General features: G+C 34.9%; 1 protein-coding gene across 3 annotated transcripts in view; it reads left to right on the top strand.

Annotated features, from left to right (window-relative positions):
- Positions 1-18,593, top strand: part of TMEM135 (transmembrane protein 135) — a 368,866-nt gene extending 350,273 nt beyond the window's left edge. For all 3 annotated transcript variants that reach the window (XM_066248597.1, XM_066248596.1, XM_066248595.1), the window contains 7 exons: positions 1,335-1,404; positions 4,460-4,627; positions 7,684-7,747; positions 8,706-8,782; positions 12,642-12,740; positions 13,611-13,678; positions 15,940-18,593. In XM_066248597.1, coding sequence (XP_066104694.1) covers positions 1,335-1,404; positions 4,460-4,627; positions 7,684-7,747; positions 8,706-8,782; positions 12,642-12,740; positions 13,611-13,678; positions 15,940-16,072 — 679 coding nt within the window. In that variant the 3' untranslated portion in view covers positions 16,073-18,593. The remainder of the gene's footprint in view (positions 1-1,334; positions 1,405-4,459; positions 4,628-7,683; positions 7,748-8,705; positions 8,783-12,641; positions 12,741-13,610; positions 13,679-15,939) is intronic.
- The last annotated feature ends 1,894 nt before the right edge of the window (positions 18,594-20,487 follow it).

Raw genomic sequence — 20,487 nt, 5'->3', positions numbered from 1 at the left:
GGAATGTACCTACCTATATAGTTTAAGTTTAAAAAATTTGGCTCTCAAAAGAAATTTCAATCGTTGAACTGTTGATATTTGGCACTGTTGACTAATGAGTTTGCCGACCACTGGATCAGAATTTAACTTCACTAGAAAAGAGAGATTGATCATTTCTGTGTAGTTCTGGTAGCAATGGCTGAGAAATGGTTTGGAGAGGACACTTAGATGTATGAAGAGTGATGGTTTACATAAGGCAGTTGTTCTCTGATTCACGTCTTTTGAGGCCCCCAGCTTTAATCACTCAACAACTTCCCATGAACAGATATGTTATATCATTCTAACGATAAAAGTGCTATGGTTGATATGAACTATTGCTGTCACCCTTGAGTAGAAAAGGCTGCTGTGTACTCCATCTGCAGAGCAGAATTAGGTTTTGGGAAAGGTCTTGCTAATTAGTTTGCTAATGGAATTAGAGCGTTATGGAGCCAGAATATTGCTCTGTGAGTAATTGTTTTAAGTAGGAAAGAGTTCTAATGTGTTTCCAACCATGAAGCTAATTAATTAACTGTGATCTGAAAGAATTACAAAGACTGCTCTTCAAAGAGAAAAGGGGACAACTTACACCATGTTAGGTATTTTACTTAACTTTTTATGCCTAGCGTGAATAAAAATGGTCTGGAGTCAGCATACCAAATATATAATTAGAATAAGTATGTCTTGAACAGTAGTCTTTCCAACAGAAATGTTTATTAAACACTAGAGAACTAAAGTGCTTTACAGTTAAATCACAAAAAAACTACTTTTGAATTCCTTCATGATCTATATCTATATTTATTTTTAAAACTATTTTTCAATTCTAATACTGTATCATGTTTCTTTTCCAGATGTTTTCTCTCAAATATAATTAAGTATAAATTCCTGTAACCTGAACACATTCTCATTATGATTTTTGCTCAAGTGCTGACCTCATGGATGATATATGAAAATTATTTTCTACAATAAGTAATTTAAAGCTTCTAAAAGTTCTGGCAGAGTAAAGAGATACATGTATACATATTTTTAATATTTCGTCACAGATAGTTAGTTACCAGTATGGTTTTTCTGTTCCACATGCAAGTGTTTTGACTACAGTCACATATTTAAACAATGTGTCAAATGGTGAGTAGCAAAGAAGAAAAAGATCTCTTATTATTGCTTCTGTTTGTCCTAAGAAACCAAAAGATGCACACATTTAGAAACAAGTAGGTTATGTTTTCTGCATTTTTAGAGGTTTAAGCAGATCTGTGTACACATACACACAGACACACACACACACACACTTTAATTATAACTAGCTTTTGCTTTAATTTCAGATGTAAGCATGGACCAAGGCATAGATGTTGCAAACACTATGAAGATAATTGCATCTCTTATTGCATTAAAGTAAGTATATAAAAATATCTTCTTCATTAATCATGGGGATTATATAGAAATCACCTATTAAAATATAATTTCAAAGTAAATGGAAAAGTTGACAATAATTGCTATCATTCTTTGCATTTAACCTGAAGAATAAGAAATTTATGAGAACTAGGTAACAATTTAGCTTAAGATTCACTTACCAGATCTTTTGTTAAATAATTTAAAAATTTGCTTATTTAAAAGTTAGTGTAAAACTTACAAAGCAGAAGAGAAGGTAAAGCAACAACAACAAAAAAGACAGCAAAAAAAAGTCATTTAGTACTTTGTACAAACTTAGTGTCCTCATTGGAATCCAAACTAGAACAAGGCCCCTGAACTATGTTGTGTGCTAGTGGATCGGCAGTCACACACACACACTGCACAGTCTGGTACAGTGGCCTTTGGTTTTGGGCTTGCAAAGCTGTTACAATTTTTTTCAGGAATGGAGTGACTGGAGCATGTCCGCAGTTGCTCTACATTAAGAGAGCTATGCCTACCAGCATAAATTCCTTACTTCCTAATATATTAGTGTACTAGTGTGTCTCTCCCTACTCACCCCACCCGGTGCCGGCCGTCTCCCAGCCTCCCATCACCACCAGATCTGGGAAGGAAGTTACTTTCATTGCAGTTAGTCTGGCACAGATGGTACCACCTGCTACACGTTCTTCAGTTTCAGATGGTGCTTTAACAATTCTGATGCTTTGAAAAGTTTATGTTCTTTCTTACAATTCCTGATCCCACTCAGTTGATGATAAGAGCAGCCTCTTGACGGTTGCTCGAGTAGGGTGGGACTGTATTACATTAGTGCTTCTGAGTGTGAGTACCTATGGGCCTAGTGTTGATGGCGGCATCTGCACAAACCAACGCTTTACCCTTGGAGTCTCCAAAGATGTTAGCGGGAGTAAAAGCAGAGTATATTTTCAGCTGTATAATATTTTTTGATACACTCCTTCCAAATTTGATTTCTGCCCCACTTTTAAAACAGCAACAACAAAAAAGCATCATTGCTGGCAGCCTCCAAGTCTGCCAGTCTGCCAGTTCCCAGAGAGTTATTACTCCCTCCAATTGTATAATTCTGTTTCAAGGGGAGACATCAGAAGGGGAACTAAGGGAAGTATCTGATCAAATCAAAAGTACTTGAGAAATTTTTGGAAGAGGGGAGGTGGTATTAAAACAATTTTGTGAAAAAGTTAATGTGTTATTAAGCAATGAAAAAATATAATCTTTCTTTCAAATATGTACCAGTACTATACACTTGATAATTTATGTATAAGTTGGACTATTTTGTGCATAAATGTAAAATTTCGAGACCTGTGGGTAAGGAATTTATAGCACAAGTTTAGTGAAGTATTTTGACAGTGCACCTCCTTATTCCATGCTCTCGGTTACATCACATGCTAAATCATATCCCTGAGTAACTAATCATGTAATTACATTCCTCTCAGCTCACTGTATTCCGTTCGCACTCACTGCTTATTGCTTCCTTTACCTGCCAATCTCATTTTTGGCTTTGTGCTTTCTGTCTAAACTACCCAAAATGTTTCTCATTTGTGTCTGTTCACACGTCCCATCCCCAGTAGCCTTACCTTACCACTCAATCTGTGTGCCCTCTTCATTTCTCTCCTAGTGCTCCATTTCCTTCAGAATATGTACTATGACCTGTAATTATTTTTGTTGATATGCTTTCTTATTTATTTTCTCTTCTAATGAGTGTGAGAGCCTCAATGAAGGCAAGAACACTATCTTCTTCACCACTTCCCCCAGAATCTAGTGAATGCTTGGCACACGAGGGGCATCCAGTGACTATTTCCTGAACACATGAATGGGTGAATGAATGGAGGGATGAATGGCCTATTGAAAATCACATGCAAAGATTGGACATGAGTGTGGTCCTTGAATTTTTAGATTAATATTAAAAGATTATCAATAGAAAGATAAAAGTGTGAACATTTCATGCATTAAACTAATACTAGGGAGTTTCAGTTAAGCAAATGCATAGTGATTTGTACTAATTGTACAATTTACTTTCCAGTTTTTAACCAGGCATTCAATTGTTTCAGGTAAATTAATGAATATTTCTTTACAGTAATTCATTTTTTTCTATAAAAGAAGTCTGGAAGATAAAAATCTGAACTTTGGGACTTAGTAGGCAAGCACTGCTAAGAATGTAGATATTTTTCCATTTGAATATGTTGGTTGAATCATTTATAAAATATAGTACTACTCTTTGATAATGTTTGTTTTGTGCTAATTGACATTTTTCAATCTCTTAGCATTAAGTGACATCTAAACTTCATTTTCCTAAATACTGAAATGAAATTGACCAACACTAGTTATTCTCTCTATTTCCTTTTGCACTATACAAACAGTTGAAGGTAATATGGAGAAATGTTGGGAACAAATAAGGATTTTTAGCAGATTTGTTTTTTTCAGATTTGTTGAATGTACCTTAAAGCTACCATTCCCCAGAGATGTTTTAGCCTGACACATTTGAGCACAGAAAAAAACAACAACTTAGATATAATTATTTCTTTTTCTGGTAGTCTTAACCTGATCATTAAAAAAGTTGATACCAAAGTTCTAAAATTATCTTTTTATAGAAAGAATCTCTAATTCATACTGATGAGTAAGAGGAGTTTCCAAAAGGACTTGGTTTTGTTAACTTTTTTTTTTTTAAATTTCAGTGCTTTTGTTTCTAAAATTCAGATGTGGTTTAGGAATTACAAATTATGGTTATTGTCAACAGAATGTGAAGAAATTGAAGTTTGGTGCATAGACAAGCTTGGCCAGTGCTTGTGAAATTTGTTAAGTCTTTGTAAATCAATGAAAGTATATTTATTGCAGGTTCCACCCTTATTTTTAAGGTAATTGTTCTTAAATTGAAGGTTTAAGATTTATATTTGAAAATGGCTGTGATACACACTTGAGTTAATTTTTTATATCCTCTTTTGATTCTGAGATAGTAAAATTCATGTCTGTCAGACTTCAAAATCTGGTTGTAAATCAGAATCTCCCCCCCCCCCCCAATTTTCTCTAGGGTTTCATCAGAATGTTTAGCGTGGGATACTTGATCCAGTGCTGCCTCCGAATTCCCTCTACATTTAGGCATCTGTTTACACAGCCATCCCGGTTATTGTCTCTCTTCTACAATAAAGAAAATTTTCAGCTCGGTGCTTTTCTGGGCTCTTTTGTTAGTATATACAAGGTAAGGCTTTCAGAAGAGGAAAAAAATGGGAAATAAAGAACATGGCTATCGTTAGAATGTGATATGGTCTTAACTCATCTATCTTTTAAAAAAATTTTTTAATGCTTCTTTCTGTAGTATTCATATACATATATAACATATTGGGAATTAAGGTTAGAAAATTTCTCCTTTTAGAATGTTATTAAATGTACTTGAAAGTATAGACATACTTGTATTTATACATATATTAAAGATTTTCAGACTCATTTTTTTTTCAATAACATAGACACTGAGAAAAATATAAACTTTCTCACATTTTTAACATCAAAAATGATATCGATATACCTGGTCTGTTTTTTATTTTCTTAATCATATTTACTGCTTGGTGTTAAAGTTTAACATATTTCAGACCCTCCCAGCTGATGGCAACACTTGATAGAATCAGTATGATTTTCTGTTATAACATATATAAATATAAGCAACATTCATCCACTCAACATTCCTACTACACTGTCTTAAATAACCAGAGTGAATGAATGTTCTTCCACCTGTTTCTTCATGTTCCTATAAACATACCCATACATATATAATCATACCTAAACATATATGTAGAGATCATTCACAACACAGTACTTTGCAACTTTAAATAATGGCCTTTTGTTTAATGGGAATTACTAATATGTAAATAATATTACTGACACATTGTTAAACATCTCAAACTTAGATTCTAAATCTAAGTATAGATTCTAAGTAAATGTCATAACTACTGTTGACTTTTATGGATATTACACGCAGACACACATACCTTAAACTCAAAATTAATGCTGGAAAAATTGATTTCTGGCATTATTTTGGGTAAGATGGGTAGGTATCATTTTATGTACAAGTTTAGTTATAAAATGTAGGTATTTACATTTTTTTTCATTTCTAATTTATATATAGTGTTTGTATTTGTTTTTAACATTAACTCCTCTTAAGTGTTTTCATGTAGACTATCCAACATTTTTCCTCAGGTTAGTTATTCTTTATCATCTAGCATATCTCAGAATATTTTTGGTTTTCTGTTTGTTTTTATATCTGTTACTATTTATTTGCTTAATACAAACTAATGGTATTAAACTAAGGAAAATACAACTGGGTCAAAAAAACTCTTACAGAAAATAATCTTACAGTGTGTTCCAAGGGTGTATGTTAATTTAAAAAAATTATCAATGCCTTTAGTATCTTCATAAAAATGTAATCAAGAGGACAAACCAACTTTATTTCTTTGGTGTCTTGGTGAAATGACCCTTTTTTCATTTTGGAATTACCCTCTTTATTCCTGGTAATAGTCTCTGTTCCGAAGTTTATGATGTCTGATAGTACTATAGCTGCTCCAACTTTCTTTTGATTATATTTGATAGTATATTGTTTCTATCCATTCACTTGAATTTTTCTGTGTCTTCAGTTTAAAGGTTGATTTCTTTTAAACCAGTGGTCCCTAACCTTTTTTGGGCCACAGACCAGTTTAATGTCAGAAAATATTTTCACGAACTGGCCTTTAGGGTGGGACGGATAAATGTATCATGTGACCGAGACAAGTGTCAAGAGTGAGTCTTAGATGGATGTAACAGAGGGAATCTGGTCATTTTTTAAAAATAAAACATCGTTCAGACTTAAGTATAAATAAAACGGAAATAAAATGGCCCATGGACCGGTACCGGTCCATAGCCCGGGGGTTGGGGACCACTGTTTTAGACCACATATAGTTGGTTCTTTCTTTTTTATCCAATTTGATTAGCTCTGTCTTTTAATTGGTATGTTTAGACTGTTTGTACTTTATTTATTATATTTGAGTTTAAAATTTGCCTTCTTGCTATTTGTTTTGAATTTGTTCCATTTTTTATTTTGTTCCTCTTTTTCTCTCTCCTGGACTTTTAAAAATATATTTTAATTTTTTAAATGAATTTTTTTGTATTCTGTCTTCACTGTAGGCTCATTTATACCTTTTTTTTAATTAAGCTATTACTTTAACATTTATAATGAATGTTTTCATATAATATTATACTACATTATAGTGTAAGAATCTTAAAACACTATAATTCTACTTTCTTCTTTACATTTTTTTGGGCTATCCATTTATCTTTTCATATGTTATAAACCCCATAATACAGTGTTACTATTTATGTGTTGGATCAGGACTCAGAAATTTTTCTATAACAGGCCAGATAATAAATATTTGAAGCTTTGTGGACTGCATGGTCTCTGCCACAGTTATTCAGCTCTGCTGTGTAAAAGCAGCCAGAGACAATACATAAATGACGAGCATGGCAATATGCTAATAAAACTATCACATTGTAATTAGAAGTTTATATAAATTTCACATATCACAAAAGATCATTTTTGTATTTATTTTTATCCATTTAGAAGAGTAAAAAACATTCTTAGCTCATGAGCCTTGTAAAAACAGATGGCAGGACAGATTGGCTAGGCCAGCCATAGTTTTCTGACCACTGCTTTAGGCAGTTAATTAAAGATAAAACCATGGCTTCTAAACTTGTCTTTATTTTACCATTTCTAGAGCTCTTCATTTCTTTTTACAGATCTAATTTTTAATCTGGTATCATATTCCTTCTGCATGCAAAACTTCTTTAACATTTCTGGTAATTCAGTTCTGTAGGCCATGAATTTTTTTAGCTTTTGTGTGTCTGACACCTTCAGACTGAAAAAATTATCTCTGGGTATAGCATTCTGGCTTGAGAGATTTGTAGTTTATCAGTGTTTTTCTCCCTGTTAGAGTGGTAGTCATACTTTTCCCCAGGATTCTACATGTAGTTAAAAGCAGAATCTACAGACTCATTTTGAAAAACCATTACAATAAAAATATTACATATAATTTGTTAGTATAGTCTATCTAAAGTAGAAACTTTCTAACAGGTTATTGTCTCTAATTATCCCAATTATGTATTCAGTTAGATTTAGATAAGATCAGTTTGCCTCCAAGGTCAAACTAGGAACTCACTCATAACAGATGTTATAAGCATTTTTTTTCCTTGAAATGAAACAACTGAAGTCATTGTATTTTCTTCTTGATACAGGGTACTAGTTGCTTCCTACGCTGGATCAGAAACCTAGATGATGAACTGCATGCTATTATAGCTGGTAAACACTGATTAAACAAGAATTATTATGACAGCAGTCAGTGGTAGTAATGAATCAAATAGTTTCCAAATTCATATGATTTCTTTGTGTCTTCTTTTTGCTACAATAGAATCCCTATTGAGGCACTAGTCCAAATAGTTTTTATTTGTGAAGTTTAACACATCAAGATACAAGTTGGCAATATAGTGACTTGGGTCACTCCTACAGGCCAGAAATACTAGGGGATGTGTCACAAAAGAACATAAAGTCTTAAAATATTATAGAAGTGACAATGGTACTATTTTAAGTGCAATTAGATTTCTTAAAATACTGTAGTCTGTTTTTACCACTGATAAATGACATATATTTTAATAATTTTTATTATTTTTTTAGGAATGTAAATAATTTTATAAAAACTAAAAATCTTTTTACAAGTGCATTATATGTATTATTTAAGTTGGACAGACAATTTTTCAGATATTTATTGGTAGTTTTCCTGCTGCTCATATTCCAGGCCTCCTCCGACTTTGGTTTTCCATTATAGACTGCAGGCAGCACCGTGGAAGGAAGTGTGATGATAGCACTAAAAACAATTTGAGCCATTAGGAGAATACATAAATAATTATTTTACTTATATTAGAAATGATACCAGTAACTTTTAGAAATTATTTTTTAAAAAGTATTATGTTTGGCAACTGTGTTTTACTACCACTGTTTTTAAAAGTTAAATTTAGAATGTGAAATTTCTTCTAACGTGTCTCAGAACTGTGTTCCTAACTCTGAGGGTCAATTTTCTTAATTTAAAAATGCGTGATAAGAAGAGCTCACTCATTTTAATGCCATCAAATGTATTACTGTTGATTTTGATGTAACAAAAGGCAGTCCTTTAAGTCAATTATTTCCTATTTAAGCAATTTAACATTTCCAGGTGACTTAATAATACTTCATGATACGATGAATTTTGCCTTATTTGTTTCAGGATTTTTGGCAGGAGTATCAATGATGTTTTATAAAAGCACAACAATTTCTATGTATTTAGCTTCCAAATTGGTGGAGGTAAGCAAACGTTTTTATTCATGTACAGTTCCAAGGCTATACAGCTTTTAAGCTGCTTTAATAACACATATATATACTAATTTTTTTAAGCAAAATCTAATCCTATAAAAGTATTTACAATGGTATTTCCCCTATTTCATCTTCTTCTTTTGTCTGTGTTATTTTTAAATATACACACATGTAAAAAAATAATGTAATTAACCTTCATGCACCCATTGCACAGCCTCAATAGTTAAAGCATTTGGCCAATCTCATTGTCATCTATATACTGCTCTGGTCTCTCAAGTACTGACTTATTTTAAAGCAAATTCCAGACATAGTACAACTTCATCTATAAACAACACAGGATAAAGACTCCTTAAAAAATAAGGCTAACAGATAAAGACTCCTTAAAAATAAATAAATGGTCTAACCTGTGGTGGCACAGTGGATAAAGCGTCGACCTGGAAATGCTGAGGTTGCTGGTTCGAAACCCTGAGCTCACCTGGTCAAGGCACATATGGAAGTTGATGCTTCCTGCTCCTCCCCTCCTTCTCTCTCTCTCTCTCTCTCTCTCTCTCTCTCTCTCTCCTCTCTAAAATGAATGAATAAAATAAAATAATAAAAGAGCATTCATTAAAAAATAAATAAATAAATAAATAAATGTACAACACCACCAAAATGTAACCACAATACCATTATCATACATTAAGAAAAACCTAGTAATTCTTTAATATTATCATATATCCAATTAGAACTTACATTTTTGTTGATTGTCTCACAGAAGTCTTTTTGCATGGCTTTTGTTTTAATTAGGAGCCAAAGTCTCTTTTAGTTTATAATAGTTACCCACCCCTTCTTTTTACCCTTACCATTTATTTGTTGGAGATCTAGATAATTAGTTCTATGGAACTTTCTATATTCTGGGTTTTGCTGATGGCATCCTCACTGGTAGTATTAACATGTTTCTTTAACTCTATATTTTCTGTAAACTATTAAATCTAGAGACTTAAGCAAATTAAGTCTCAGTTTTTTTGAGAAGGATAGTGGTATGTTGCAGAAATAATTGATAGTTACTATGTGTGAATTTCTATTGCATCACGTTAGGAAGCACAAAAATGTCTGGTTATTTTTCTTTTTGTGATACTAAGATTGGTCAGTGGACTCCAGTGTTGATAGATACAACATAAGGTGCCCTATTAGTCTTTTATCTAATTATTTTATCAGCCATTAATGATCATTACCAGAAGTTATTTTATTGAGGGTTGCAAAATGAAATGTAGAATCTAATATTAATGTTTTCCTGCATTTATTAGTGGTAATTTTTCTGAAAAGAACTTTCTCCTTTCAACTATTTGGTTACCCTGAAATAGTTTGCTCACAAAGTCATAATAAAATGCTTGATTCCTTCAGTTAATTTACCAGTGTTCAGAAGAAGGTAGTCCGTAGCATGCTGCATGGTTGACCTATGCATTTTTATTTTCAAGTGTCCTATGAAGTCATGGATTTTAACATACTTGATTTGTTTCAACCCACTATAATCATTGTGCTGAAATGCCCCATCCTTTTCTGTGAGACCTTCTATTTATTTATTTATTTATTTATTTATTTATTTATTTATTTATTTATTTATTAGAGGAGAGAGAGAGAGAGAAGCAGGAAGCTTCAACTCTCATATGTGCCTTGACCGGGCAAGCCTAGGGTTTTGAACCAGCTGTGAGACCTTCTTAAAGTTGACTCTTATTTCATTTTGATGTAATACCAGCCTTGATATCTTTCTTGTTTTGTGATAAAACAAGATATTCCAGACTCATCTGAGACATTTCCTTCCTCAGATATAGAATCAATCTGCCTTTTCTCCAATAGCCTTAATTTTCTTTTGGCAGAAAATGGCATATAGAAGCTTCTGTTGGGTGCTAGAGATTTTTGCTCCCAGTCTAGTCATTGTTTCTTGGCCTTTCCAGTGAACAGAGCTAGAGAATCCTTTCCCTCACTCGTTCTTTTTAGAGAAAGAAAATTATTAAGAGCATATTGATTGAGCCTGACTGGGCGGTCGCCCAGTGGATAGAGCGTCGGACTGGGATGCGGAGGACCCAGGTTTGAGACCCCGAGGTCGCCAGTTGAGCGTGGGCTCATCTGGTTTGAGCAAAAACCTCACCAACTTGGACCCAAGGTTGCTGGCTAGAGCAAGGGGTTACTCGGTTCTTTTGTAGCCCCATGGTCAAGGCACATATGAGAAAGCAATCATTGAACAACTGAAGTGCTACAACGAAAAACTGATAATTGATGCTTCTCATCTCTCTGCATTCCTGTCTGTCTGTCCCTCTATCTGACTCTCGCTCTGTATCTGTAAAAAAAAAAAAAAAAAGCATATTGATATTTCCAATTCAAAGGTAAAATTATACATTTTATATAATTTATTTGATCTCACTGAAAATTTGTGTCCCTACTAACATTTAGGGAATCATACATTTGCTTTGTGTGTGTGTGTGTGTGTGTGTGTGGCAGAGGAAGAGGCAGAGAGAGCATTTTTTTCTCAGTGCAGTTAGTACAGTTGGAAGCCACTGGAGTTTTTTAAGCATGGAAATAACATAATCTAATTCACATTTTAAGGAGGACTTTCTGGCTATTATATAGAGAATAGATCAGAGGCAATACTAGAAGCTGGGAAAACAGTCTCAGGCAAGATATGGTGGCTTGTGTCAGGAGTAGCAGAAAACACATTAGATTTAGTGTACTTCTTTTTTTTTTTTTTTTTTTTTTTTACAGAGACAGAGTCAGAGAGAGGGATAGACAGGGACAGACAGACAGGAAACGAAGAGATGAGAAGCATCAATCATTAGTTTTTCTTTACGTGTTGCAACACCTTAATTGTTCATTGATTGCTTTCTCATACGTGCCTTGACCATGGGCCTTCAGCAGACTGAGTAACCCCTTGCTCGAGCCAGCGACCTTGGGTCCAAGCTGGTGAGCTTTTGCTCAAACCAGATGAGCCCTCGCTCAAGCTGGCGACCTCGCGGTCTCGAACCTGGGTCTTTCGCATCCCAGTCCAACGCTCTATCCACTGCACCACTGCCCGGTCAGGCAGACTTAGCGTATTTAAGAAGTAGAGTTGATAAGACTTGCTAACAGAGGAAAAGGGGAATGAGAGAAAGAAAATAACCCGTGGGTAGCAAAACTACTATACATTCTTTGACACTGGGGAATCCATTATCGAGATCTAGTTTGTACAGCCACTAACCTAAATGGCTAGGTTTGTTAAGCCAAGCAATGGTATTTCTGTTTCCTTCTGTCAACAGGCCATATCTTATCTTGACCAAAGAAAGCAGTATATAAAGTGTGTTTATGAGACCTTTTTTAAATACAGAAAATTAGCAGTTTAAACTTACCTTGTCCTTTGTAGAATTAATTGTTATGGTATAAAAGGCAGTCATTTCCCTATGATGGAAGTTAGTTTTATATTAAAAAACTATACTACTATATAATGAATATTAAATAAAAATCAGATATATATAGGCAGCTTTTTTATTGTAAAAAGTTATTTCTAATATATATATATGTTATTTATTGATTTTAGAGAGAGGGAAAGGGGAGTGGGGAGGATGGGGAGCATCAACTTATAGTAGTTGCTTCTTGTGTGTGCCCTGACTGAGCAAGCTCAGGGTTTCGAACTGGTGATCTCAGCATTCCAGGTCGATATTTTATCTACTGAACCACCACAGGTCAGGCACAACCTATGATTTGAACTCTGAAAAAATTGTTAGGATTTTGAAAAGTTAGAAAAACATGGTTATAGATAAGGGACATGTTTCTCAGCTACACTGTTAATGTTATTTGAAGTTGATTTCTTTATAAATCTTGCATTATGCTTGTTTTGCAGACAATGTATTTCAAAGGCATTGAAGCAGGAAAGGTTCCCTATTTTCCCCATGCAGATACTATCATCTATTCCATCTCTACAGCAATTTGCTTCCAGGCAGTAAGTATAGCTTCTTGAAATGAAAAATAGAATTATTTCTATTTCTGATGTACATTGAACCAGTGGGTGGATGGGGGGTGAGTGGGGTGGGTGCGGGTGGATAAAGGCCTGGGAGCATTTCTATTTATTACTGTTTATGCTTTTCTTTCTTTCTTTCCTTTTTTTTTATTTTTAGCAAGATAGCTTGCAAGTTTCAAATCATTAAATTTAATGGGCCAGTTCATGTTAAAACAGCACGTGTTGACCACAACAATTTTTAGGTTTAAACAGAGTACAATTTTTATAGCTAAATTATTTCTTTAGTACCTTGGCTAACGTGGCCCAATTTAATTATACTTCTTTTAGAAAAAAAGATACCATAGACATAAATAAGAATAATTACACTTCCACAATATTACTCAGGCAGCAAGGGTAGGGTAAAAATCTTGCTTAATATAGCATTGTTCAATTTCCCTGAATTCCGTAATCCTCACTGTTGATGTAAATGGTTATAGGGCTGTTGCCAAGCTTTGGGGACAGCTTTTGTTTGCATGTTCTTACAGTAACGCTGTCAGTTTGATAAACTCATTATAACTAGTGAAGTGCCAGGTATTGAATGAATATTTAGTAAATGATTCCTAATAATAATGATTTAATTAACTTAATTGTTATTTAATAACCAATATTCTTATTTGAAGGCATATTTGCAAAGATTCTTGATAGTAATCAAGTTAAACAAACAAATACATATTTTTGTTATTATTGTCATCACTGTCATTTCTAAAATACAATAAGCAATAAAAATAGACATCAACTACTCTGTTGCCTAAGTCTGCTGATAATCTTTGCTGTTTGCTAAGATGAGTGTAAAATTGAATACTCTTATCTTAGGCTGTCATGGAAGTTCAGAATTTACGACCATCTTACTGGAAGTTCCTTCTAAGGCTCACCAAGGGCAAGTAAGTGACTGAGATGTTTTAACATCATAGGGAAAAAAAAGCAAGATTTTTTTTTTTATCCCATAAGAAGGATTTTGAATCTTTTTATCTCCTTGAGGGAATATTATTTTATTGGTAAAGTAGAATATCTAGATATAAATCAAAGGTGACCAATTTAATAAGAATAACATGGGGCGGCCCTGGCCGGTTGGCTCAGCGGTAGAGCGTCGGCCTGGTGTGCGGGGGGGACCCGGGTTCGATTCCTGGCCAGGGCACATAGAAGAAGCGCCCATTTGCTTCTCCACCCCCCCTCCTTCCTCTCTGTCTCTCTCTTCCCCTCCTGCAGCCGAGGCTCCATTGGAGCAAAGATGGCCCGTGCGCTGGGGATGGCTCCTTGGCCTCTGCCCCAGGCGCTGGAGTGGCTCTGGTCGCGGTGGAGCGACACCCCGGAGGGGCAGAGCGTCGCCCCCTGGTGGGCAGAGCTTCGCCCCTGGTGGGCGTGCTGGGTGGATCCTGGTCGGGTGCATGCGGGAGTCTGTCTGTCTCTCCCCATTTCCAGCTTCAGGAAAAAAAAAAAGAAAGAAAAAAAAAAAAAAAGAATAACATGGGGCATTCTTTTACTGAACAATATTTTGGCTATTTTCCCCCTACATTATTCTAGATATTTAAGTATTCTAGATTAATATCATGTTGATTTGCAAATAACTAATTAGTTGCTACATAACATACTTAAGTCTCACTTTTAAAATCTTTAAACTCTTCTTTTTGATTAAAAATATTAAACAGATTCATTAGAAATCATACCTAAACAATTAACTGGTTTCCATTTTGGATAGTCATATTCACTTGCCTGATATTGTAAGCATGCTTTCCTCTGTCTTTATTATCATACTCTTCATTGTTATTATTAGCATTTCCTGATTTTAATCTAATTCTTTGGGTGGCAACTTGACCTAGTAGAAAGACCACAGGCTTTGGAGTCAGACAGACCTAGGTGTGACTTTAGCTCTGATACCTTTAGCCGTATCACTGGTGGGAAAGTTGTTTCCCCTCATGAGCTTCATTTTTTTTTTTCTCTTTACCATGAAAAAATAATACATACTTTGTATGTGGGAAGATCAAGATGTTTCTAGTAGCACTTAGCACTTAATAGACACAGTAAATTGTAGCTGCTATTAATATATCATTAATAGTAATAATAGCAAACAATTTTATAGTGCTTACTGTGTCCCAAATGTGGCTTTCAAATGCGCACATGTGTACACATACAGTATCCGTATCAATATATGTGTTAATTTTTCAAATAGCTATGAAATAGGTACTATTAACATCTCAATTTTCCACGAGGAAACGAAGGTGCGGAGATGTTAAATAGCTTTCCAAAGTCACACAGCTAGTAAGTGATGGGTGTGGGGTGTTAGCAAGGCAGTCTGGCTTCAGAATTCTTTTTAGCCATTACACCATCTATCCTTTATATTATTATTATTACTACTATTATTTTATCATCATTATTACTTAATCATTTATTTTTTTGTCATTTAGTTTTTCACATTAATGGGCTTAACCAGTTGATTATTTTGGAAGGAAACTCACTTTGGAAAGGAACTAAAAAGACTCTTAGAATAGTGATACTGGCTAATGACTCAAACCTAATTTCACTCTGCTATCTTCTCCAGAGAGGAAATGCTTGTGATCAGGCACAGAGACACAGAAGGTCCATCCTGCACATTAAATATGTGTCTTTTAAAATTTTTATATCTCTTAGGTTAAGTGATGGATGAAATGCGGGTATGTTTAACTTTGTGTCTATTAGAAATTCAAAAACCTATGTGCTGTTTGCCTTTTAATTATTAAATACTTGCACAATTTGGTGTGTTTCTGTTGGTTGTGAGACATTAAAATCACTTATGAAAAAATTAAATTTAATACTTTTGCCTCATTAGTAAATGGTAGCTCATTCATTGTTTAGTTTCTTGTGATTTCATGCATCAGAAAAATTGTCATGAATGCATTTATCTATTTGACATTATCTATTAGTAAGGCTTTGAGATAATGATGGTAATTTCCAGAGTTTCTGGCCTGGGGCTTATTATCTCTTTAAAGAAAATGTGGACCAGTGACTCCTGAAGAAGTTTCAGAGAGACTTTAGAACCGGCCAATGAGTCACCGGCATATCAGTCTTTTCTTTTTTTCCATCTCATGAAAGATAAGTCAAGTAGAGTGAAGCATCTCATTTTATAAATTTCATTAAATACTTGTTTGCTGTGTCCTCTGTTTTGCAGATTTGCTGTCATGAACCGAAAAGTCCTTGATGTTTTTGGTACTGGTGCATCTAAACACTTTCAGGATTTTATCCCTAGGTTGGATCCAAGATATACAACTGTAACACCGGAGTTGCCCACGGAGTTTTCTTGAAGATGACTGTAATTTATTAATGTGTCTTAACGTTCCATTATTTTATCCTGAAGAGTTGATTATATTGAACATAATGAAGGGGGCCCGAGCTTGAACTTCAATGTTATTTCAATGAGATCTGCTCTTTTTTGTTCGTTTTTCTTGCCAATCAGAAATACAGAAGCTTTTTAGGAAGGTGTTGCTTAATAATTAAGCTCCCTCTGTAGCCAGAATCTGATTCTAGATCACTGTAGTGGTTGACATTATGATATATTATTGATTAAATTATGGCCACAAGCAATATTAAATAATCTATGTAAAAAATAAGATATACTTAAGATTTACTTTAAACAATGTTTTTAGTTCATTCCAGTATAATTCTTGGTTAAAGCTAAGAATATTTTTACATGTTAGGATACAAGGCTCACGGGTACATGGATTTGGTCTGGTGATTTTTTTTTTTTTTTTAGCTTTTGAATTGGTAACTTCAGTAGTGAAATGTTATGGGTATAAAGTAACTCTTCATAGACAGTGCTGCTTTAGTATAGAGCAATTTAAGTGGTCATTCTTACTTCAGGGATTCAAACACGTGTCTGTCGCTGTTTGGATAAATGCTGTGGGATCCATGCTTTTCTCCCACCAACACCCTCATCTCTCTCCCATGATCGACTGGGCTGGTGTGCAGCCCAGTGGACCTGTGTACAGATGGCAGCTTAGGTGCAAATGGAAATGGACATCTGATCAAGTTGAAATGCATGTTTTAATCTTTTGCAGAAACATTACACTTAAATATTTAAAAGCAAATGAAGTTACTTTTAAACCTTCTGCAGGTTTATGATGTTTTTTTCATTTATAAAAGAAGACTGAATTTTTAATAGCTGAGCTTGTATGCCATTGTTTGACTTAGAAGGGATCAAACTTCTCCGGAACAAATGTGGTTTTGGGAGGTTTGGCAGTTTTGTTTCCTCTCAACTCTCACCTATACAATGGCGGTTTTACAACTAAAAACAATACAAAAATCCGGTAGTTGTTTAAAAGTTTATTGCATCACTAATTGCATTCAGGTTCTCTGGCCTCTTTTCAAAAAATTATTGCCACCATTTTTAGTCCTGTTAGAATAAAGAAGTGACAAAATGTAGTCACTGCTGATTATGAGTTAGTTCAGGACACCTGAAATATGATCACTCTTTAGAGTTTGTCAGGAAAAAGTTAAACTTTTCTAAGTTAATCAGAAGATTAAGTGGTGTGATATCTACAGTTAATGTTACATATTAGGATGATTGTATATTTTTAAAAATAATTTTATTGCTGAAAAGTTTTAGGCCATTGTAAATTAATTATGCAGTGTGACTTGCATTGCTACAAGAATTATAACTCAGACTTCAAAAATGCTTAATCCTCCATATTCAGTTTCATCAAGGCTTGTATACTTCTGTTTACATGTAATCCTATCCTATCCTTGGTTGTTATGGAAAATTGCAGCCCAACAAAAAGCCAGACTCTGGTACCATGGTAACAGAGAGAGGCACTTTAATTTGGTCAAAATTTTGCATTGCGATTAACTTTTTAGAATTGACTTGTCTTTTAGGCAATACAATTGAAAGATCGTTTTGGTTTCAGACTTAAAAATTGATTAATAAATTAAGTTTTAAGTTTTTATTCACTGGAATCAAAATGATGATTAGTGTACTGTGTTTACTTTTAAAAATGGAGTGTGACAGCAGTGAAGCAACCAGTGCCACTTGTACCTCGTTGTTTCTCTTTAGCAATCATGGTTCTGATATTGTCCTGGCAGGTTCAAAGGAAAAACATTTTAATCCATAAGTTATTGCCTTCATTGACTCTGAAAGGCTATGATAATTGAAAGACAAATTCTACTGAAATTTGATGAGACAGCTGAAATTTTACCAGTCTAAAGGTGCATTTATATGATTTTTTAATTTCTTTTTTTTAAAACTAGTCATTTTTTATTTTATGTAAAATATAAAATGAAATAGCCATCCTGAAGCAGAGTACAATAATGAATGTATAACTTGAATGATTACATAACTATAGAGAAGTCCAGTTTGATTTTATTGGGACAGACTGCAAAGTGTAATATGAACAAACAAAGAAACTGTTTTTGCGTCCCTGAAGACAATCAACGTGAATATCTCTCTACCTCTGATTAATCAGGTATTGATTGACAATATGGCATCATAAATAAAGTCAAATGGATCTCTCCATTCCAAAACATGTTTTTAGTCCATCTATATGCTGAGGAAATTCTGCCTGTGGTAAGTTTCCACCAGAACTGGTTGTATTAAACATTAATATGCCCCTTTGGAGATTGAAAAGCAGTGCCATTGGGCTAGTTAGTAGTGTTATGGTTCATTGCCATTTCTTATATTAATAAAATCCTAGAGTTAGTACCAACTAAGTAAAGACTAAAATTACAAGATAACAAATTGTCTCAAATTTATTAGATTCTTATCAGTTTTTCATCAGAGAGTTTAAGTCCATTTTATTATTTATTTCTGAAATAAAACCTTTGGTTCAGTTATCTTTTTCATAAATTCCATGGTTATTTCTATTCCTTTTTTCTTTATCTCTAAATATTGTTGTCACTCACTTGATACCTAGCTTATTTTCTGCTTTTATTTGTTGTTTAATCATGTGTTATTTAATTTAAATTTTTATCTTTTTATTCACTCAGATTTTATTTATCTACTTTTTTCTAGAATGAATGTGATGAAACTCAAATTTTATGATGAAACCCAAATTGGTCAATTATCACACAGTATTTCCTTGCTGAGCTCCAGTATTTGTCTCCTTGTGGATTATGTCCAGGCTAACATTTGATTTAGTTAGTGCCAACAATATTGCTTCTGCTTGTGTTTTATCACCTCCCCGCATTTCTGAGTCCTCTGCCAATGCCTAGTTAAGGGAAATCCATTTCCTTTTCCTCAAGGAGCTTCCTCCACTTGCTTATGCCACTTCCTTGTGGTGGTGGTTCTCCAGCAGGGCCAGGGGTCATGTGCCCACTGGGGTGGTGCCCGTGTTCTTGCTGCCTTTGAATCCCAGAAGCCACCAAATTCATAGTCCTTGAACTCCCCCTGTGATTTATTGTTATTTATATAAGTAGAAAATAGTTTGACAGAGCAACAAATCATTCTCTCATGATAGTGTTTTCTTCACAAAGGCAAAAGCATTCATTTCTGAATTGTGACCTTACTGAGATATCTGATAAACTTTATCTCCCCAGCGCCTTGATCTGTTGCCCGTTACTCCTCACTATTCATTTTCAGATAGAGAATTTTGATAACTGAAAATGAGTGACCAAGAAAAAAACAATGAAAATATAAGAAATGAATATGTTTTGTAGGACTGGGCAGAAACTGTGATGGGCATTAGGGATGCCCAAAGAATGTTCTTACAGTGGCCTCCCCCTGCGCCTTCCTTTCCACAGCCTTTTCCTGTTGGTTCCTTAGCTAGCTTTGCAAGGCCTTGTGGGATTAGTAAGGACAGGGGTGTCGGGGACTCCACTGACCCTGAAGTCAGAGTGCTGGACTTGGATCCTAGGGCTGTGTGGTACTTCCCTCAGGTGAGGATATGGGGACCTCAGGGTGGAGGCTGTGTTTCTGTTTCAAGCTGTACCCTCAAGTGACTTTGTGATTGCTCTGTAGTATGAAAAGGGTAACTACAAAGAAATGGTACTGACAGATGGGTGACATCCGAAACTTGGGGCAGAACTTGGCCGTGAGGTAGCAAGTGTCTTAGAACTGCAGCTGTGGTGAATAAGAATGTGTGCTATTTTACACTGAGAAAATCAAGTGATTTTAATTGGAGGAGAGAGTTACTTTATGGTAACCGTTTCTAGTTCTTTGATGCAGCCTCTCCTCTCCTTCCCCTCTGTGTCCCAGCTGTCTCCCTTCTCCTCCAGCCAGGGAGCCTTCCTGTCTGACCACTTGCTGCCCTTCCCCACTCTTCCTGCTTCTCCTTCCCCTTCTCTCCTGGCTGCTGCATCCTTCTGCTAACTGTGCTTCTAGAATGGGAGCACTCTTGCTTGCTTTAGTGACAGCTGATCAAATGGGGGTCCTGAAGAAAACAGCTCCAGGTTCAATGACTTTTGATGTAACTCTGAGTTTCTTAGGCAGGAAGGTATGAAAGATAATTGCACAAATGTGGCAAGATGTTCCTCTGTATGTGGGTCCTTTATTTATTTTATTTATTTTAAATATTTATTGATTTTACAGGGGGTGGGGAGTGAGCAGTATCAGCTCATAGTTGCTTAACTTTAGTTGGTCATTGGTTGCTGTACGGCCAGGGGCCGCCATCATGGCCATTCACATGAAGGTACTCATTGAAATTGGGCAACGTTAACGAAACAGCAAAGTCGGAGGATGGTGGGCCATTCTGTTTATTGGTGTCTCACCAAGACAGGCAAGCCACAATTA

Source organism: Saccopteryx bilineata, chromosome 1 (genome assembly GCF_036850765.1).
Source record: "Saccopteryx bilineata isolate mSacBil1 chromosome 1, mSacBil1_pri_phased_curated, whole genome shotgun sequence".
In the NCBI taxonomy this organism is placed as follows: Eukaryota; Metazoa; Chordata; class Mammalia; order Chiroptera; family Emballonuridae; genus Saccopteryx; species Saccopteryx bilineata.
Note: the sequence above shows the minus strand (reverse complement) of the source record. Positions and strands in the feature narration are given on the sequence as shown.